The sequence below is a fragment of the Ranitomeya imitator genome, chromosome 6 (assembly GCF_032444005.1).
Source record: "Ranitomeya imitator isolate aRanImi1 chromosome 6, aRanImi1.pri, whole genome shotgun sequence".
Lineage (NCBI taxonomy): Eukaryota > Metazoa > Chordata > Amphibia > Anura > Dendrobatidae > Ranitomeya > Ranitomeya imitator.
The window spans coordinates 457819465-457842303 of NC_091287.1; the positions used below are offsets into that span (position 1 = coordinate 457819465).

Below are 22839 nucleotides of genomic sequence, written 5' to 3' on the forward strand. Positions count from 1 at the left end.
TCACAAGCCGCGACGTCACCGCAAGCTATTAACGCGCTCATTTTTAAAAATGAGCGCGTTAATGGCTTTCAAAGACGTAGCGGCTTGTGATTGGTCGCGGCCACGCGACCAATCACAAGCCGCGACGTCACCGCAAGCTATTAACGCGCTCATTTTTAAAAATGAGCGCGTTAATGACTTTCAAAGACGTAGCGGCTTGTGATTGGTCGCGTGGCCGCGACCAATCACAAGCCGCTACGTCTTTGAAAGTCATTAACGCGCTCATTTTTAAAAATGAGCGCGTTAATAGCTTGCGGTGACGTCGCGGCTTGTGATTGGTCGCGTGGCGGTCACATGGGCGGCTCGCGACCAATCAGAAGCCGGGACGTGATTCTCAGGTCCTAAAAGCGCTGATTTTGAACAACGAAGCCTGCCGGTTACCCGCGCTGAGTTCAGGGGCCGCCGGAGAGGTAAATATATCAATATTTTTTATTTTAATTCTTTATTTTACACATCCCTATGGATCCCAGGGCCTGAAGGAGAGTTTCCTCTCCTTCAGACCCTGGGAACCATGAGAATACCTTCCGATACTTGATGTCCCATTGACTTGTATTGGTATCGGATATCGGTATCGGCGATATCCGATATTTTTCGGGTATCGGCCGATAGTATCCGATACCGATACTTTCAAGTATCGGACGGTATCGCTCAACACTAGTCAGTACAATAAAATTAAACAGATCATTCTTAAATATCTCCCTGTAGTCAATCAGGACAAATCTTTATGCACAATTCTTCAGAATGGATGCAGAGTAGTGGCCAGGAGAGGTTGCACACTGGGGAATATTTTGTCTCCCAGTATGGTGCGCCAGAAAAAAACTCCCACATCATGGCTATCAATAAAAGGTTTTTTTAAATGTTCTGGCAACAGATGTAATGTCTGCCAATTTGCAGACAACAAAAGAACTACTTTTTCCTCGAATCACAATGTTACTTATAATATAAAATCATTTATTAATTGTGATTCTGACCACGTCATATACTGCATAAAATGTAAGGCTTGCAACATTTGCTATATAGGTTACACCACAAGGAAAATCAAAAAAAGAATTTCAGAACACATAGCAAATATAAATAACAATAATTCAGGCTATTCTGGGGCTACGAAACATTTTATTTCTGTACATAAAGGAGACCTATCAGATTTTTCATTTTTTGGCATAGAAAGGGTTAGTCAGTCACCTAGAGGTGGAGATTGGAAGAAACAATTAGCACTGCGGGAAGCCTTTTGGATTCTGACTTTAGATACTAAACAGCCACACGGTATGAATTACAGGAATGACCTTTTTTATATATATTGAACTAACAGATAGATCTTGCGGCAATTTAAAGTATATATTTATGCAATTTCAGTGTATTTGAAATAGGAGAAAAAAGTCTTGTTATGTGTGTTTAGCTGCAGCCTTTTTCAATGCAATTGATTGCTATGTCTGTGATTGGTTCCTTGCTATATATAAACCTGTTCATCTAGATGGTATTAGTTCCTATGACTAAGGGCGCCGTGGTGCGCCAGAAACGCGTCAGGCAGAGAGAGTCTCCCTCTCTCTTTTTTAATATTGTTTTTTAAAATGCTTCAATAAATTTTGGATATTTTACTTACACTGGATGGACGTGCTGGATATTCCCTTTTCCTTTCTTCAACCTTTTTACTATATCCCCTTATTCATAGTTGTTTAAAAAAAAACTTAAAACCTGGAAATACTTTTTTTTGTTATTTAAATGAAATATCCAAAAATGGTGTGGTCTAAAATGACCTTTTCCCCAAGGGGTTAAACCATCAGTATATTTATGAAGAACAAGAACTAGATTACCTGCAGGAAACCTGTTTTTAAAGGGAATCTGTCAGCAGGTTTTTACTACCTCATCTGAGAGCAATATGATGTAGGCAAAGAGATCCTGAATCCAACGATGTGTCACTTCGATTACTGGGTGCGCCTGCTCTGACACAGTTTTTAGATTTAGCAATGCAGCAGAGCTGAGAAAGCAAACCCCGCCCGCAAAATAAAATTGAATTAGTGATAAAATGTTCAATAATCAGTTTCCATTTTATGTGAATAGTAGCATTTGCAATAATCACCAATATGTACAAACGTCAATGTTCTAACTGCCTCTGAACCAACCAAGACATGAAAGCCGTTCTTATTGAATGAGCGAACGAACTCCACTTACATTACACAATTTTCAAAAGATGAACAAGAATTTATTTTGGTTTTCGCACACATTGTTCAGTTGCTCAACCCATAAACATCACACAATTAATGTGGATGAAGGGTAGTTAACATTTAATGTGAATGATTATTGGCCTGTGTGAATGCAATTTTAGTTACAACAACAATCCTAGCATGATTGAAGCAATACTTTTTCTGTTTTTCCCGGTCTTAAGACCTAGCAGGAAGTTTTTTTTTTTTTTTAGCTAATACACAAAGATCTTCCCACTGACCGCAAGCAAATCTTGACAATCGTTAGAGAGTGAAACAGAGCTTAAATTAGAATATGAAGAATTTCTTTATCGCCTCTCATTGGGGGACACAGGAACCATGGGTGTATGCTGCTGCCACTAGGAGGCTGACACTATGCAAATAAAAAAGTTAGCTCCTCCTCTGCAGTGTACACCCCACCGACTGGCATTATACTCTTCAGTTTAGCTTAGTGTCAGTAGGAGGTGGACACGGGTCTTTCATTAGACCCTTATCTACCTCAATGTGCGTAGTTTTCTTTCAGGTTTTCCGGAGGCATACAGGGTGAACATTCACACCTGTAGTCCCACAATACGGACTATGAGTACGGCGTGTACTGCCACCCCGTATCCTCATAGATCCCTCTCCAAGACCAAGAGCCTAGCACAAAAGCGTGCTTAGAAGTCCGGTCATGGCTCCGTCCCCCACCCACTCGCCCACCAGAGCCTGTTGGTTGCGGAGACGAGGACGTCCATCAGCTCCCTGGATGTCTCATTCCCTTTTCAGGTTAGTATCGGCACGGGAGGTTTGAGGTAAGTATTTCTCCATCCCATCCCAGATATTTCAAGGGGGGGGGTCTTGCTAGGGGCTCCCAGATTACCTGGTCGTCGCTTGCGCCCAGATTGCAGCAGCATGACCCGGGATTGCAGGATAAGGTGGTCCTCAATTGCGCAGCAGGAAGGTGCGTTTCTTCTTGCAGTGGCCCTTCTGCCTTCTATCCGACGCGGGGCCCTTAAAGGCTGCCGCACCGCTTCCTATCTCCGGCGCCGCGGTTCTACAGCCGCCCACCTTCTCCACTGTCCGGCGCCTGTGATACAGCCCTGACAGGCTGCCGTGCCGCTTCTTCCTGCGGCGCACTGCTCCGGCGCGGCGGTTTCATAGGGCACTACTTTCTCCAGCGCGACAGCCCTCACAGGCTGCCGCGCCGCTTCTCCCTGCGGCGCAGTGCTCTGGCGCCGCGGGGATTTTCGCGGCGGCTGCTCTACAGCCTTTTCTACTGCGGCGCACTATTCCGGCGCCGCGGCTCTTTCCTCGGCTGCCGGCTCCTAATTTAGGCCCCGGCTTCGACCCGGGCCTACTTCCAGTACCGCGCTCCCCCACTTCCGCTTTCATCGGGTGGGCTTTCTCCCACCCAACAAACTGTGTCCTGCACTCTCCGCCCACCGGCGCCATCTCGGCTGACTCCGCCCCTTCCTCCTCGCGGCTGCTTGGCACACACATGGTGCCCCACACTTTCCAGAGCGCTCATTTCTGTGGGGGACACAGCACACCATCTGCGCGGATTGCAACAGGAGCTTTACTTTTCTCCGGAGATCCACCGCAAGCTGGACAGCTTCCTCCAGGCCTGCAGCAACCTGGTATCCGTTTTCTCGTCTGCCGTGAGTAGCTCTGCACTGCAGACTGACACCCCCCTCTGCTCCCCAGTCCCCTAACCCGCTGGCATTTTCTTCAGGGACCTCTTCAAAATGTCTAACTCTAAAGGGGGCCGCTCTCGTCCTCCTACTTCTTCCTCTTCCGCCTTAATCTAGTACTTTGCATGTTCGTCCTGTAACTTCAAACTTCCCTCAGGTCAGTCCTCTCCGCTCTGTCAGGCCTGCAGCAACCCGATTGTTCCCACCACCCAGGATCCCCCGGCCAATCCGCCCAAGAGTGATACCCCCATCCCAGGCTGGGCTTCCTCTCTGTCACAATCGGAGGCCGATCTAACACGGGTGTCTCAAACTCTGATGTCCGTGCTGGATCGATTACCTCTGCAGACCCCCGCAGTGGCCAGCGGGTCGCAGGAGCCTCCGCCCGAGCCCTCCGTGATAAGCCGCAAAAGGTCCAGACAGGAACGACGGTCTGAGTCCTCTTCTCGCTCCATCTCGCCACACAGTCCTCCTATGCGGTCGGCGTCCTCCTGATCCTCCTCCCCTGAGTCAGGCGAGGCGTTCTCTGATGCGCCCTCAGAGGATATTTCGGAGCTGGATTCTAACCAAATCGCCGCCATGAGGGATATGGTCCAGAATCTCATTGGAGCTATAAACCAAACCTGTGGCATCAAGGATCCCTCTACGGAACCCGCAGATCAGGCGGTTTCGTTTAGACGGGCTAAACCACCTTCCAAGTTTTTTGCTCCTCATCCTGAATTCGAGGAAATCATGACCAGAGAAAGAGAGAACCCGACCAGAGGGGAAAACGCATTGGTGTGTTGTATCCTTTTTCTCCAGAACTTACTGCCAATTGGACGGTCTCTCCCTCGGTGGATCCCCCTGTTTCCACGCTGTCCACCAACACGGTGCTTCCACTGTCCGGCGGAGCATCTCTGAAGGATTCTAACGATAGAGTTATAGAATCCTTTGCGAAGTCAGCCTTTGAAGCGGCTGCAGCTGCTCTATGCCCAGCTTTTGCTTCCACTTGGGTTTCGAAATCCATTTCCAAATGGGCCAAAGAAATCCGTCGAGATATCCTGGACGGGGCGCCACCCATGCAGCTGGCGGAGCTTGCCAACCAGATTTCCCACGCTGGTGAATACCTGGTCTCCGCCTCTCTGGATGCCTCGTCTTGTGCGGCTCAGGCGTCCAGCAATGCTGTTGCCATCCGCCGGACTGTTTGGCTCAAGGCCTGGCAGGCAGACTTATCTTCCAAAAAGTCCCTTACGAGTCTGCCCTTTCAAGGCTCACGTCTCTTTGGTTCCAAGCTGGACCAAATCATTAAGGATGCCACCGGGGGTACAAGTTCTCTTCTCCCCCAAGCTAAGCCTCGTTGCCCTCCTCCTAGACGGCAATTTTGGTCCTTTCGGCCTTTTCGTCGCTTCGCGGCATCAAATTCCTTTTCTCAGCAGCACCAGAGGCCACAGGCACGTCAGGAGAAAACAGTATCCTTTAGGCCCACTCTGTCCCAGGGTAGATCCTCCAGGCCCAGGACTGGCAGATCCACCTCGGCATGACTCTCAGCAAGACCCCAGCCCACCTCCTAGGTTGGGCGGCCGTCTTCTCTTCTTCAGGGACGTCTGGATCTCCTCAGTAGAGGACGCATGGGTCAGGGAAGTTGTATCCTGGGGATACAAGATAGAGTTCGTTTCACGACCCCGGGATCGTTTCTTCGAATCCCGACCTCCAAGAGATCCAGCTCTAGTTCCGGGTTTCTTTACAGCCATCGCTTCTCTTCTCAAAGCCGGGATAATCGTTCCCGTCCTAGAAAAAGAACGGTTCACAGGTTTCTATTCAAACCTTTTTGTGGTACCGAAAAAAGACGGCAAGGTTCGCCCCATTCTGGACCTCAAATTGCTGAACAGGAGAGTTTGTCTGAGACACTTCAGGATGGAATCCTTTCGTTCAGTAATTGCTTCCATGGAGGCTCAAGAATTTCTGCGTTCCATAGATATTCAGGACGCCTACCTCCATGTCCCGATATTCTCCGGACATCACCGATTCCTGCACTTTGCGGTGCTCCATGAACATTTTCAGTTCGTTGCCCTGCCGTTCGGTCTTGTAACCGCCCCAAGAGTTTTCACGAAGATCATGGCGGCGCTGATGGCCATCTTGAGGGTCAGAGGCCTGGTTCTGTTTCCATACCTCGACGACATCCTCCTCCTCCTCTGGGCAGAGGCAACGGTTCCGGTGTTATCCGCGGTGCATATCCCCGGCGTGGACAATTGGGCCGCCGACTTCCTCAGCCGTGAGGGCCCCGCGGCAGGGGATTGGTCCTTGCATCAGGAGGTCTTCCATCAGATTTGACTTCGATGGGGGACTCCGGACATGGACCTCACAGCGTCTCGAATGAACAGGAAGGTCCCGCAGTTCGTCTCCAGGTCTTGCGACCCTCTTGCAGTGGGCGTCGGTGCTCTGGCCAATCCTTGGTCACAGTTCGCGCTACCCTACCTGTTCCGACCCCTTCCATTACTTCCCAAACTGTTGAAAAAGATCAAAGCGGAAGGGGTGCCGGTCATTCTGATCGCCCCGGATTGGCCAAGGAGAGCTTGGTTCGCGGAGCTCGTCAACCTTCTCGTGGACGCTCCCTGGTGCCTTCCAGACAAGCCCGATCTGCTGTCTCAGGGTCCGATCTGCCACCCGAATTCTCGGTTGCTCAGTTTAACGGCATGGCTGTTGAGATCGCAGATCTAAGAGCGTCCGGCTTTTCGGACCAGGTGATTCTCACCATGATCCAGGCTCGGAAGCCTTCGTCTTCCAGGATCTACTATCGTACCTGGAAGGCTTACTTCCGTTGGTGCGAGTCCTTTTCCCTGCCTTCCATCTTGGCCTTCCTTCAGGCAGGACTGGATTCGGGCCTTGCTCTAAGTTCCCTAAAGGGCCAGGTTTCTGCGCTTTCCATCCTTTTCCAGAAGACTTTAGCTTCTCGGCCTCAGGTTAAGACCTTCATTCAAGGAGCAGCCCATGCTGTCCCTCCGTATAGGGCCCCGGTGGAATCATGGGATTTAAACCTTGTACTGGACTTTCTGAGGGTTTCCCCCTTTGAGCTTCTCATGGAGATTCCCCTGTCAGTTCTATCTTGGAATGTGGCCTTTTTTGTGGCCATCACGTCTATCCGCCGCGCTTCCGAGTTGGCGGCCCTGTCTTGCTGGCCTCAAGAACAGAGTGCCCCCTCCTGGGATCAAGGTCCATTCTACCCGGGCAGTCGGCGCCTCCTGGGCGGTGCACCACAGGGCTTCCGCCCTACAGCTTTGCAAAGCGGCAACTTAGTCTTCCATCCACACGTTCGCCAAATTTTACAAGGTCCATACCTACGCTTCGGTGGACGCCAGCCTAGGCAGAAGGATCTTGCAGGTGGCAGTGGTGAGTCCTCTGACCTGATGGAAGTCTGTTTTTCCCACCCTAGGGACTGCTTTGGGACATCCCATGGTTCCTGTGTCCCCCAATGAGAGGCGATAAAGAAAACAGGATTTTTGGTTGCTTACCGTAAAATCTGTTTCTTGGAGCCTCCATTGAGGGACACAGCACCCTCCCAATGTTTCTCAGTTTCTGTTTTATGTTCTATGACTGTTCTCACGTTTACAGTTCTCAAGTTTGTGGTTATGGTTTTTCAACCTCGTTATTTATCTCCTACTGCTTTCTCACTAACTGAAGAGTATAATGGGGTGTACACTGCAGAGGAGGAGCTAACTTTTTTATTTGCATAGTGTCAGCCTCCTAGTGGCAGCAGCATACACCCATGGTTCCTGTGTCCCCCAATGGAGGCTCCAAGAAATAGATTTTACGGTAAGCAACCAAAAATCCTGTTTTTTCACTATATGGTGCTTAAAGGAAACCTGTCGCCTTGGAATACTATTTACCTGCAGATATAGGGCTCATTTGCTTGTAAATGGCTTGCAATGCTGCCCAGCTGCTTTACTGAAAATGCGGCTACTGGGAGAAAATAAGCTTGTTTCCTCCCAGGAGCTGCCGACTTTCAGTTACAAGGGTGGTGTAGGGTACAATTACAGTCTTGGCTCACTGCACTGCTCTCTATACTATGAGTGGTGGCAGTAATCACACCCCGGAACTTTAACAGCTCGCTCTGCACATAGCTCTCAAGACTCTTTCACTTCCTTGTTGGGAAAGCAAGAACTCCTCCTTGAGAGGTAGTTGTGGTTCAGTGGCTATGTCCTACTGCTGAGCTAATGCTACATTGACACATTAACGGCCCCAGTGCTGTTACATGCATAAAATTATAAAGCCTTTGAGCAAGCACCTAATACAAGTGAGCAATGATTAGGAGAACTTCTCTGAAAACTGCTATTGGGGGCTGTTAATTTTGCTGAACTGATAACAGCAGCTGGGTCGGGAGGGAATGTGAATATCTAACTTCTGTATAGAAATCAGTGGGCTGGAGAGAGCTGACTGGGGTCTCGTGAGGTAACTCCTTAGTCAGGAATGTAACTATTATTATTTATTTATATAGCACCATTGATTCCATGGTGCTGTACATGAGAAGGGGTTACATATATCACTTACAGTAAACAAACTAACAATGACAGACTGATACAGAGGGGCGAGGACCCTGCCCTTGCGGGCTTACATTCTACAGGATGGTGGAGAAGGAGACAATAGGTTGAGGGTTGCAGCAGCTCTGGTGTTGGTGAGGTGGTAGCTTCAGTAGTGATGAGGAGGCAGCGGGGTCAGTGCAGGCTGTAATCTTTCCTGAAGAGATGGGTTTTCAGGTTCCGTCTGAAGGATCCGAATGTGGTTGATAGTCAGACATGTTGGGGCAAAGAATTCCAGAGGATGGGGGATATTCGTGAGAAGTCTTGGAGGCGATTGGATAAGGAGCGAATAAGTGTGGAGGAGAGAAGGAGGTCTTGGGAGGACCGGAGATCACGTGAGGGAAGATATCGGGAGATTAGTTCAGAGATATATGAAACTATTGAAATGCTTACCTGGCCAGTCTCTTTTGGTCTTGTTGGCAACAAGCTGTACACTATAAAACAAAACCTAAGATAGAAACAAATTGTTATATAGTCACATTCCCTCCTGACCAAGCTGCTATCAGTCCAGCAAAATTAACAGTCCCCAATAGTAGTTTTCAGAGCAGTTCTCCTAATCATTGCTCACTTGTATTATGTGCTTGTTCAAAGGCTTTATCATTTTATGCATGTAACAGCACTAAGGCCATTAATGTGTCAATGTAGTATCAGTAGGACACAGCCACTGAACCACAACTACAACTCAAGGAGGAGTTCTGACCACCTTCTACTCTCTAGGCTCCAGTCACTAGGCATTAAGGACACTGCTCTCTCCTTCAGTGTTCTGTTCACTAGCTCCACTTCATCTCCTCTTCTCACTGTCGGGTACCTCAGGGCTCAGTCCTTGCACCCCTTCTCTTCTCCCTCTACACGGCCCCAATTGGACAGACTATCAGCAGATTTGGCTTTCACTACCATCTTTATGCTGATGACACAACTATACACGTCATCCCCTGACCTTCCCCCCGCTGTACTACAGAACGCCACTGACTGTCCTTAGTCTCCAACATCATGTCCGCTCTCTATCTGAAACTCAACCTCTCCAAAACTGAACTTCTTCTGCTCCCGCCGTCTACTAATCTCCCTAAATCTGACATTTCCCTCTCCGTGGGTGGCACCATAATAACACCCAGGTAGCAGGCGGGCTGTCTGGGTGTTATGTTTGACACGAATCTCTCCTTCACCTCCCATATATAATCTCTTGCCCGCTCTTGCCGCTTACACATAAAGAACATCTCTAGAATCCGCCCTTTTCTCACCATGGAAACAACAAAAACCCTCACTGTCGTCCTGATCCACTCCCGCCTGGACTATTGTAACGCTCTATTAATTGGCCTCCTCCTTACTCGACTTCCCCTCTCCATTCTATCCTTAATACAGCCGGGGTCATCCACCTGTCTAATCGTTACTCGGATGCGTCAGCTCTTTGCCAGTTACACTGTTTGCCCATTCATTATAGGATCCAATTCAAAGTACTTGTTCTCACCCACAAAGCTCTGCACAGTACGGCACCACCTGACATCTCCTCCCTCATTTCTGTCTATGGGCCTAACTGACCGCTGCGCTATGCAAATGACTTTCACCTAACCTCTGCAGTAATCCGTACGTCCCACTCCCGACTTCAAGACTTCTCCCGCGTTGCACTAATCCCCTGGAATGCACTACCCCAAGATATTAGGACCAGCCACAATTTGCACAGTTTTATGTGCTCCCTCAAAACACATTTGTTCAGAGTGGTCTATCACGTTCCCTAATCAAAGTCATTTTATGTGTAAGTGTGTGTGTAGCCCATTCACTATCTCCACCTATCCCCCACCCCCTGTAGATGGCTGGACCTTCACTGTAAATACATCATTGTAAATACACACCTGTTTCAGGGTTGTTTTCTGTTTCTTTAATCATTATATTATTATTAGCGCCATTACTTATGACTGTTGTGTTTGAAACTGTTTAACTGTAAAGTGCTGCGGAATATGTTGGCGCTATATAAATAAAGATTATTATTATATACACTGCTGAAAGTAAATAGTAATATTACATGTAAATAACATAGGGTGCTTAGTTTTTTGATCAAAAAAGTGTAAAAGTCATCACACCACGGCAAGGGTTAAGCTGTACACTATGTAAGATAAAGGCTTTCACAGCAACAGAATGACTGCAGATAGTCCATTGCCAATTTTCTTATTCTCATGCTATTCTAACTAACTGGACACATTTTATAACATGAGAATACCCTTCTAAACTTAATTTTCATCAAACCAGTGAATCCAAAGTAGTAAATCCTAATTCGGCACCATCTTTTGCAGACCTCAGAGGCAACTCTTCTCTTTGGAACAAGACACACCGTGGCATCCTGGCAAAACATGGAAGAAAGCAATAAGCAAATCCATTATAGGTGAGTTAGGACAATTTCACGTTCTTTGCAACTCTTCCACTAAGTAGTAATAGTTTGATAACTTTCTCATTCTCCCAGGCACATTACTGTTTTATTTATCCCATGTTTTTGCAAATTTAAAACCTTTTTCTGTGTTCAGTAGCATTACTTTAGCTATATGATTAATTACCAAACCTGTTTATTCTGTTAGTAATGTGCAGTATGACTACATTGCTGAACCTGCTGCTGTGTTCACGGTGTAAAGTTTTCCAGATTCACTACATTGTGTTAAACCTGGCAGTAGTGTACTGCAGCCATGTAAATCTGTCCTAACAGTTATTTTCTGATATTAATTAATTTCATAGTAGGTTTGTAAGAAGGAAACTTCAGTAGGTCCCAAACCAACTGGGCTCCAGTGGTCGGCAGAGCACCCAAAACATTTGTCATAAAAAAACTCAAAATGCAGCACCATTAAAGTGTGCATTTCAGTTGGGAACTTTAAAGTGGTCCGGAAGATAAAATTATGTTAATTGATTTGTTTAAAGGAGTTTTCCCTTACCCTTAAAGGTATGTGCAGACGATCAGTAAACGCTGCGGCTTGGACTCTGTGTACTTGTGCAGTACCCAACGCTCAGCGTCCAGCTGTTACAGCAAAGTGGATGGGATTTCAAGAAATCCCATGCCAGCAATGCATTCAGAGTTGCCCGCGGCTCAACTGTGGAGACGGACATGTGGCGCGTCTCTCCAGACCGCAGCATGTCAATTTCTCTTGCGGAGACACGAGTCTCTGCAAGAGAAATTTCACCCTACAATCTATTGAACACATGCGGATTCACCTGCGTTCAATAGAGGGCAGCGCTTTGGGCACAGCGAATATGCGCTGCGTCCAAAACGCTCCCAGTTTTGGATTGCTGGCACATACCCTAAATAGTTATTCTCAATTGCCCAGGGTGGGATAATTAAAAAAAAAAATAAAAAAATCTTATTGTCGCCTACCCGCCCAGCACCGCTTTTTTTTCTGTGTCTCCTTGCGGTATCCGAGTCCAGAGGAGACATCACTTGACCCGTACAGCCAATCGGAAGATTATGGTCCGATGCAGGCTTCACATTTTGTCCGAAGTGGATACCTGTGCTGGGGTCACTGTATGTAGGTACAGGACTGGTCTGGTAAGTGAATATTGGATTATTTCTTATTACCCCACAGTGGGCTCCATTGAGTATAACTTTTAAATTAGGGGGAAATCACTGTTGAATCATTTTATCCAAAAACTTACTTGGCAGTAAAATATCTCACACTTTCCTTACTTTCATACAATAGGAAAACAAAATTGTGATAATTTAGAAAATATATCACCTGAACATCTTGATACATCTTCTAATTCTGCAGCACGTAAAAAAAAACAGGTAAGGTTTAGCCAAATAAATGTAACTTAAAAGGGAATGTGTTGTCAGAATATGACCCACGGTACTTTTTAAGTTCGGCTTTATGCTAAATGTATTTTAACATCTTTGATAAAAAAAGAAATTCCTTTTCCATATCACGATTCTGTATTTTTTTAAAAAATCAAATATTGTAGCGCACACGTCCTTACTTCCTGTTGTATTTAGAAATCTGGACAGACATTAGCACCAATAAAGTATCTCGGACCCTATCTATTATATTGAAGCTTGTGAAAAAGTTATTGCCAAGAGGTGGGGAGCAGAGACAACTGTGACATTGCCTAATGTGATTGGTGGATGTTGTGTATGGAGCTGCTACCTGTCATTGTAATCCCATCTGTGATGATAATGAGCAAGCTGAAAACTGCAATACTATGAATCTACAATAGTCCCATTGGCCAATGTTGAGAGCTGGAATATTTCTAATTATTTCTATTTAATATAGATTGTGATATAAAAAAAGCATGGTCAAATATTAAATAAATAAAATATATAACAAAAAATGCTGCAGCCATAGGAATAATGACACGGCCCCTTTCTCACCTGACCTAAACCCTATGACTAAGTGTGAGACCTCTGACTGGACATGTAAGGGGGATCGTTCTCCTTGTTCAGAGTGCCAAGCTGGTGTAAATAAACTGGTAGGCCATGTACAGCTACTCTGGGAATTTAAATATGCAAATAACTTCTTCACGAGGAAGAGGACTTGACTTGGCACCATTTATTCGATACTAGTCACAACTCGGTCTAACCTAACAAAACAACCGAAATGAAGCGATCCAGAATAGAAAAATAACATCAAAGCTTTATTTGTAAACAGTAATCATCATGTGCATAAATGCCCGAGCACCCTAAAAAAGTGGGAAGCTGAATAGTATATATCACACTCAGTAGTCAATAATGCAGAGTAGTTAACATATACCCCTTATACCTGTCCGGTACAACCCTAGCTGCTATTGCAGCGCCCCAGAGACCTGTTCATTGCAGTAACGTCGCTCTGCCACTAAGGGGAGTGATGGTACGTCTGATGGCACTAAAGGAGTTCATCTGACCAGGTATCACCAGCACACAGTACACTTCACACTCCGGCCACTAAGGGGAGCAAAAGGTTTTATTTATTAAGCCACTCCTCACACTGGTAAAACTGGGGTCGGATAGGAAGTTAGTCAGAAGCTGACTGGGTTTGATTCAGGCAACATCCCGTGGCAGGGAGTGTTGCAGGGAGAAGATTCAGGGGGGTCCCTGCCAGGCGTGGGAACCTGGCAGGTACCTAGCGACAAGAGCAGAACGTTACGGAACCGCGCCTGCACTATACGCGGCGGTATCCTAAGAAAGAGACACGAAGCGAAGGATATTGTGGACAGTGAGAAACGAGATCAAGCACAAAGGAGAGCCAGTAGAAGTTGTGCCCGGAGAACGGCAACATCCTACTGAGGCGCGTAGCCGGTGCCCGGAACACCGAGGAAGTGACTGACTTTATGCCTTACTTCAAATACCGCAGGACAGTTAATTATAGGTTGGCTGTCTACCTTACATCACCTAAGAAGACATAGGGGGCAACGCGTGGAGAGGGGCATCTCTAGGGTCCCGGAAGAGCTCCGAGCCTACCCGTCAAACGGGTGCGTCCTAGCCATAACATACTAGGGGACAAGGAATAGAAAGAACTGGAACGAATTAGAACGAACGAGAATAGAAGTTGTGAGGACTATCCCAAATGCTCAGCAGGGAAGCACTACAACACAGGCGCTAGTGGTAGGCAACGATTTCCACCTGCAAAGGGAACTCTGGATGTGCCTTCGGACCAGCCGGTCTCAGACAGCCCTGTTAACTGTCCTCTGGATTGCGGATCCCGAAGTCTTCAGTAAAGAGGTAAAGAGACTGCAACCCTGTGTCCTCCTTATTGTCTGCACCTCTAACCATCACCATCCACCTTATTGGGAAGCCCTGGGGATATACTTCACCTGTGGGAAGGTTTACCATCTAGCTGCCATCAAATCACCCGAGTGGGCCCCAAGCAGCGTCGGTCACCCTGACCGAATACCACAGGTGGCGTCACAAAACCTTGACAGACTCGTATCACCTTTCATTGGACGACCCTTGGCAGGGTCACGGACCGGGTCCAGCCACCGTGACATCCCCAGAACTGAGCCAGCAGAGGACCGGTACCGAGTAACCCGCGGCCCTGCGTCTGGGGGCACTCCAACTTGGCGTCACGAACAGGATCTACTTAAGCCTGAGAAGCAGGTCATGTGTGCCTTGGAACTGTGATTGAATTGTGACTGAACTGTAACGTGTTGTAAAGACTGTACATTGCTGACCGCTGCAAGGATTCCCGCCAAAACCGCCGCCATTATAGCGCCACGAGGAGCGCAGGAGAAGAAGAAGGGCGTGGAGTTCTGGGCGTGAAAGGACTGCGAGCGTGAAAAGCAATGGCCGCTCAGTCTAAGTATTGCTGTATTCTGAGGGCATGCCCGTCAGCCGCTGAGGTCCGCCTTCTCATCCTCTATGGAGGGTGGGGACAGTGGGGACGGAGCCGCCCCCGAAAAAGAGCCCGGGAAGAAGATCCAGAGGAGGGGACAAAGATGGCGACTTCCAGGACCCAGCATGGTGACATCCCGGCCCAGCGCGGGGCTACAGTACCCGTACCAGCCCCGGAACCACCGACGCTGCAGGGGTTAACTGTTGCGGAGCCGCCTAGAGAGACACCCGGCAGGCGGATGATGCCTGACGGCTGGGTGGCCGCAGCCGAAGCCCGGCGGCTGGCGCGTTGCCGAGAGGCCCGCGCTCGCTTGAGTACCTGGTTGGGCCACTCGACGGAGATCCGTCTTTCTGTGTCCCCTCCTTTACCCGCTCCGACCGCGGCAGACCCCCGAACCCGGCCAGGGGATCGCGCACCACAGGAGCCGGACCTGAGGATCCTGCCGGTGACGGAACACCAGCGGCGCCTGGTGGCAGCATGGAGGAAGCAGCCCCGACCTGTGACTGTGATTGACCTCACAGAGGAGGTGAAGGTCCCACCATCGCACTGGGGGGTAGTGGTCCTCTTCAATCCCAAGGAAGAGAGGGGTGTCATCCAGGAGATCGGAGAGCCCCTACAGGTCCATGTCACCCGGAGCGAGGTGGAGCCCTGTTATGGAGCAGTCGATGAGGACCGTTGTTATGACCTGGTGGTTAGGAGCACCCGACCTGATAGTTAAACTCATACAGGACGAGCTCTGGGATGTGGGAGCTCTGCTGACCGCAAGCCCTAATCCTATCGCACACACTAGAAATAGCCGTGGAGCGCTCCTGACGCTCCCTATGTTCCTCGTCACAGCCTAAGACCTAGCTAGCCCTAGAGAAGAAAATAAAGCCTACCTTGCCTCAGAGAAATTCCCCAAAGGAATAGGCAGCCCCCCACATGTAATGACTGTGAGTAAAGATGAAAGTCACAAACGCAGAAATGAGATAGGTTTCAGCAAAGGGAGGCACGACTTACTAAATAGACAGAGGATAGGAAAGGAATCTTTGCGGTCAGCACAAAAACCTACAAAAGACCACGCAGAGTGTGCAAAAGGGTCCTCCGCACCGACTCATGGTGCGGGGGTGCCACCCTGCATCCCAGAGCTTCCAGCTAGCAAGACAAAATCAAGATAACCAGCTAGACAAAGAAACAAGAACAATAATAACAATCAGGAACTTAGCTTCTGCAGGAGAAGACAGGACACCAGACAGATCCAGGAGCGAACTGAACCAATGCTAAAACATTGACAGCTAGCATGGAGAAACGATCTGAGTGGAGTTAAATAGAGAAGCCAACCAAAGGATAAACCACGTCACCTGTGTAAGGAACCTCAGAAGCAGCAGCTCCACTCACAGCCACCAGAGGGAGCCCATGGACCGAACTCACCGAAGTACCATTCATGACCACAGGAGGGAGCTCGACAACAGAATTCACAACAGGCGGTGACCTGAAGCCTGGGGATGCCGTGACCTACACCCGATGGCAGAGGGGGATCGGCTGGATGGCCAGGGGCATCCAGCGGTGCGCAGTCCTTCAGGTTGCAGCTGAAGCTCCAGGGGCAGAGGCCTCCGCTACAGACCACCAAACTGACCAGGCCCCTCGCGTAACTGTGGGATCCACCCGTTCCCGACCGAGAGGGGTGGTTTGTGAGGTACGGCCACAACCTTCGCGGAAATAAACCTCAAAGGCCCGCACTTGTAAATAGTTAACTATTTGTTCTTCTTGTTACGTGCTGCTAAAACCCGTCCAGGGTTAACTCTTAAAGAACCCTTCGTTTACCCGGGATCCCTCTTGTTTTTTGGCTTGTTTGTTCATCACTGTTTTAAAAAGACTGCCGAATCATGGACGGTGAATGATTCACAAACTGCTTTGTATATAGTTCGCACCTTATTAAAGGTGCCCTCTACTGGTTTTACAATGAAAGAAGGCTTTGTGAAGAGACTGCTTTGAACACAGCACAGAACGTCTTGCTTTCAAACGGACTTGCAGACAGAAAGAATCTGCACTACCTCAAAGAGACTTGGTTCCCTCTTAAAGGGAATGTTCACATGTTGCACTTAAGTATAATGTTGCCTTAGGAAAGTTAAAAATAGTAATAATGTTGAGATTTAGAAACTGTTGATAATGTTGCTAGAGATTGAGGACAGGAAAAGTTGAAAGTGAACCCGTAGGGGTTAGAGAGTCCTCCTGAGAACCATAGGAAGATGGTTGGTTGCTGATAGAGAAACAATGACAGTAGGCCCAGCCAAGGAGCTAGGCGGTCCTGCATTGAAGTTAGAAAATAAAGAAAAAGTTGAGTTTGCATTAAAGTACTTTTAGTGGGTTCAGCCTATACGCCCTTAAAGGAGAAGTTAAATTATTGTTCAGAATTTGCACTTAGTAGAATACCCGGAAGGGTACCAGACGTTATTTATAGTCAGAATGTTATTTAAAATATTTAACCTTGTTTTTGTTTGTAACGTTCAAGTGTCCTCACCTCTCATAAAGGGAAGCATTGTTATATTTACTTGTTCCAAGCATTCCAAAATTTTGTATGTCTTTTGCTGACATGTATTGTTGTTCTTCTTCCCAGTCCAGGAGTACTGGATTTAACCGGGGGGGAAGTGCAGCGCCCCAGAGACCCCTTATACCTGTCCGGTACAACCCTAGCTGCTATTGCAGCGCCCCAGAGACCTGGTCATTGCAGTAACGTCACTCTGCCACTAAGGGGAGTGATGGTATGTCTGATGGCACTAAAGGAGTTCATCTGACCAGGTATCACCAGCACACAGTACACTTCACACTCCGGCCACTAGGAGGAGCAAAAGGTTTTATTTATGAGGCCACTCCTCACACTAGTAAAACTGGGGGTCGGATAGGAAGTTAGTCAGAAGCTGACTGGGTTTGATTCAGGCAACATCCCGTGGCAGGGGGTGTTGCAGGGAGAAGATTCAGGGGGGTCCCTGCCAGGCGTGGGAACCTGGCAGGTACCTAGCGACAAGAGCAGAACGTTACGGAACAGCGCCTGCACTACCCGCGGCGGTATCCTAAGAAAGAGACACGAAGCGAAGGATATTGTGGACAGTGAGAAACGAGATCAAGCACAAAGGAGAGCCAGTAGGAGTCGTGCCCGGAGAACGGCAACATCCTACTGAGGCGCGTAGCCGGTGCCCGGAACACCGAGGAAGTGACTGACTTTATGCCTTACTTCAAATACCGAGGGACAGTTAATTATAGGTTGGCTGTCTACCTTACATCACCTAAGAAGACATAGGGGGCAACGCGTGGAGAGGGGCATCTCTAGGGTCCCGGAAGAGCTCCGAGCCTACCCGTCAAACGGGTGCGTCCTAGCCATAACATACTGGGGGACGGAGAATAGAAAGAACTGGAACGAATTAGAATGAACGAGAATAGAAGTTGTGAGGACTATCCCGAATGCTCAGCAGGGAAGCACTACAACACACAGGCGCTAGTGGTAGGCAACGATTTCCACCTGCAAAGGGAACTCTGGATGTGCCTTCGGACCAGCCGGTCTCAGACAGCCCTGTTAACTGTGCGCTGGATTGCGGATGCCGAAGTCTTCAGTGAAGAGGTAAAGAGACTGCAACCCTGTGTCCTCGTTATTGTCTGCACCTCACACCATCACCATCCACCTTACTGGGAAGCCCTGGGGATATACTTCACCTGTAGGAAGGTATACCATCTAGCTGCCATCACATCACCCCAGTGGGCCCCAAGCAGCGTCGGTCACCCTGACCGAATACCACAGGTGGCGTCACAAAACCTTGACAGACTCTTATCACCTTTCATTGGACGCCCCTTAGCAGGGTCACGGACCGGGTCCAGACACCGTGACATCCCCAGAACTGAGCCAGCAGAGGACCGGTACAGAGTAACCCGCGGCCCTGCGTCTGGGGGCGCTCCACTATCGCATTCATATATTACAGATGTATGTAAAACCAACAGATAAGAATAATATCTACCTGCAGCACAGCGTCCCACCTCACCCCAACGCGCGTGTCGCAACCAGCTTCCGGGGGCGTGATGCGCGTTGGGGTGAGGTGGGACGCTTTGCTGCAGGAAGATATTATTATCTGTTGGTTTTACATACATCTGTAATATATGCATGCGATAGCAGCTAGGGAAGGCTTCTAAAGGTACCTTCACACTAAGCGATACTGACAACGATGTCGATCGCTGCAGCGTCGCTGTTTGGTCGCTGGAGAGCTGTCACACAGACAGCTCTCCAGTGACCAACGATCCCGAGGTCCCCGGTAACCATGGTAAACATTGGGTTACTAAGCGCAGGGCCGCGCTTAGTAACCCGATGTTTACCCTGGTTACCAGCGTAAACGTTAAAAAAACAAACACTACATACTTACCTTCAGCTGTCTGTCCTCCGGCGCTCTGCTTTCCTCTGCACTGTCAGCGCCGGTCAGCCGGAAAGCAGAGCGGGGACAGACAGCTGAAGGTAAGTATGTAGTGTTTGTTTTTTTAACGTTTACGCTGGTAACCATGGTAAACATCGGGTTACTAAGCGCGGCCCTGCGCTTAGTAACCCGATGTTTACCCTGTTTACCAGTGAAGACATCGCTGGATCGGCGTCACACACGCCGATTCAGCGATGTCAGCAGGGAGTCCAGAGACGAAATAAAGTTCTGGACTTTCCTCAGCGACCAACGATCTCCCAGCAAGGGCCTGATCGTTGGTCGCTGTCACAAATAACGATTTCCTTAACGATATCGTTGCTACGTCACAAAAAGCAAGGATATCGTTAACGATATCGTTATGTGTGACGGTACCTTTATACCAAGAAGGCTTGATAAAGGGTCGATATTGACTTTGTTCTGAAGTGGTTAGTTACAGATTTAATTAACACGTGGAACATTGCATGTCTTGTAAATGTTACGCCATCTTGGCACTCTTTGCAGGGAGAAACTTTCCCCATTATACCTCTAAAAATATGAAAAAGTAAAAAGATTTTCTCCATTTTCAATAAGGAAATAAAAATTAAAAAAAATAGACGTGGTATCTCCTCATCGGTAAAAGTTTGACCTATTATAGTATAAAATTAAATAACCCGATATGTTAACAATATGATGAGAAAAGGAGTCAAAATGAGAAGTATGCTTTTTCAGCTGCCGCAACAACACAGGGATATGCAATAAGAAGGAATCAAAACATCGTATCTACCCCAAAAAGGTATCAATAAAAATGTCGGCTCAGAGGAAAAGAACCAAGCTCCCATATCAAACGATAAAAAGAATGGTGTTATTCAAAAGTACAACTCATCCAGCAAAAATCCAGGGCTGTGGAGTTGGAGTCTGTATAAAATGTGTGTAGAAATAGAAAAATATCCAGCGTGTTTAATAAAATTCAGAAGTCTTTATTCGAAAATTAAAAAGTCGCACCAGTATACATGCAACAGGAACAGAATAGCCGGTCTCAGGAGCGGTTGTGGTTTTACCCTAGCTGGTGTCTGTGTTCTCCTTCCGCGCTCCTGAGACCGGCTAGTCTGTTCCTGTTGCAAGTCTTTCTCCCCCGCTGTGGGGTATCCGGCTGGAGCTGCGGGGACCTGCGCACTTATTTCCTCCTCATTGGGACGGCCGTTAGCGCCACTACTACAAACCGCCATTTGTTGTTCTGCACCAGTATACATGGGCAGAAAAAAATGTGCAAATCTTGCATACGTGTTTTGGAATTTAATCACCAATTAAAAACATAAAGTAAACGTACTGCCCAGCGTCTGCAGCAGAACGTTGTGCGATGAGGCGGTTTGTATCGACAACATGCAGTGCTGATTCAGTGTGGCTTCTTCACGGGTGCCACATTACTGTGCGGAAGAAAGGCCTGGTAATCTACTTCCTTATTACGCCAAGAACACTTGGTGGAGAGTACAACTGGTAATATATTGGAACCTTTTCCAAATAATGTGCTTCAATTAATCATTAAAATTAAATGAACCACAGGAGAGTGTAACATATAAGGAAGCATGCGGCCCATAGCAATACTGAGGCCTCATTCACATGTCCGTGTTTAAACACATACAGTAATGGCTGAAAGTGTTGGTATCATTGAAATTGTTACAGAAAATTAAGTATTTCTTTAAGAAAATTATTGCAATTACACGTTTTGTTATACACATGTTGACTTCCTTTCTGTGTGTTGGAGCAACACAAAAAAACAGGTAGAAAAAGGCAAATTTGACATAATTTCACACAAAACCCCAAAATTGTTGGCACTCTTAACTTAATATTTGGTTGAGTACCCTTTGAAATAAATAAGTGCAATATATCGCTACCTATAATAATCAGGGCTGCAGCTCTGCTCTGTGTAGCAGAAATACTCACTTGGGGTGGGACTAGTGATGCACTTCTGGCGCAGTCACATTAAATGCCGCTATCCGAGATTGGTGGCGGCATTAAACAGGCTAACAGATCGCGATTCCTCCCGCGGCTGTTAGCGCACATGTCAGCTGGTCAAAAGAGCTGACATGTGCCAGAAAAGATGTGGGCTCAGCGCTGGAGCCCACATCAAAGGGAAGGACATGACATGCACAGTACATGTTGTGAAGGGGTTAAAATGATTTGATCGTCTTCGATTGCATCTTATTGAGGAGGTAACTTGACTGAGAAACTGGAATTATGTCATTTTAATTTCTTTTTCTCTATCATATGGGCTATAATTAGTTTAACATATTTATATATAAGAATTTTATAGCTGTGACAATACCAAGTACCATGTAAGGTTCATGGTTTTTGAATTGGGAAAACAAAGTGATTTCAAATGTTTTCCTTTTAATTTATTTTTTTAATTAATTTATTTTAATTATTCGTCTCCCCCTCACCCCCCCCCCCCCCAATAAATGATTTATATGGTAATTACGATCTGTGAAGCTTGGCCTCAGTAGTTCTCTGGCTGCCATAGCAAATTCTCAGCACTCCATAACCGTATATAGGGCAGGGCAATGGGTGCCCCTACCTGGTCGTTCTATTTAATGTCCACTGTCGATGATTGATGGCAGCATCTAAATGGTTGAATATGAGCGATCCAAGCTAGCTCTGGTCGCTGCTTTTAAATGCAGGTGGCTGCACCCACCCCACATGGGGATGACTCTGTATAGTAAGAGTCTTTTTGTTTTGTTTTGCTTGGAGACATACACAGTATTCCAGAATTCTGAAATACAGGGCTGAAAGGTGGTGGCCGTAGGTTATATGGGAAAAAATTGCCGCCATTGACCAACGTATACAGATTCAGTTATGATTTTATGCTTTAAGCTTGTGATTTAATGAACAGGTACATTCAGTAGAGTCCACTGTACCTTTATGTGTGTATGATGTATGGGATGATGTAAGCAACAGCGAAATACGATGAATGAATATGTCAAAGAATTCTGCGTATTGTCATATATAGTGTAATATTCTAACATAATTGTTATAATCATTTTCTTTAGCCTTGGACTTGGCAAGAAGATGAACTATTAAAGAAAGGAGTAAAAAAATATGGAGTAGGGAACTGGAGTAAAATGTTAATTAATTATGAATTCAACAATCGCACTGGAGTGATGCTAAAGGATCGCTGGAGGACCATGAGGAAGCTGAACATGGTCGGCGATTAATGAGATTCCTTGGTGTCTAATTCTGCAGGATCACACTCCGGGGAATCCTCTTGCTTGGGTTTTTTATAGATCATCAGAAGAAAAGTTGCTGCAGCTTCTCTGTGTGAAAATGTTGTACAGTATTAAAGAGATTTGCTCCTCTATCTTTTCTTTTTAATTTCTTTTATTGACAACTATTGCATTACATACTTATGATCCACGTTATATGTAGCTACAGCGTATGGCAAGCTCTGTCACACATGAAATTGCATTCAGTAAAATGAATTTGAGAGATTACAATTCTGACTGTTGCTAAGCTACTACGTCCGTTAACCCCTTTCTGACCTTAGACGTACTATCCTGTCGAGGTGACCTGGGCCTATCTGACCCTCGACGGGATAGTACGTCATAGCGATCGGCCGCGCTCTCGGGGGGAGCGCGGCCGGGTGTCAGCTGCCTATTGCAGCTGACATCCGGCACTATGTGCCAGGAGCAGTCACGGACCGCCCC

The 22839-nt window shown here is 47.2% G+C and overlaps 1 protein-coding gene across 2 annotated transcripts in view; it reads left to right on the top strand.

Annotated features, from left to right (window-relative positions):
* The window catches only part of TERF1 (telomeric repeat binding factor 1), a 72575-nt gene extending 50082 nt beyond the window's left edge, over window positions 1-22493 (top strand). For both annotated transcript variants that reach the window (XM_069731478.1, XM_069731479.1), the window contains 3 exons: window positions 10743-10831; window positions 12129-12214; window positions 22186-22493. In XM_069731478.1, the coding sequence (XP_069587579.1) occupies window positions 10743-10831; window positions 12129-12214; window positions 22186-22350 (340 nt within the window). In that variant the 3' untranslated portion in view covers window positions 22351-22493. The remainder of the gene's footprint in view (window positions 1-10742; window positions 10832-12128; window positions 12215-22185) is intronic.
* The last annotated feature ends 346 nt before the right edge of the window (window positions 22494-22839 follow it).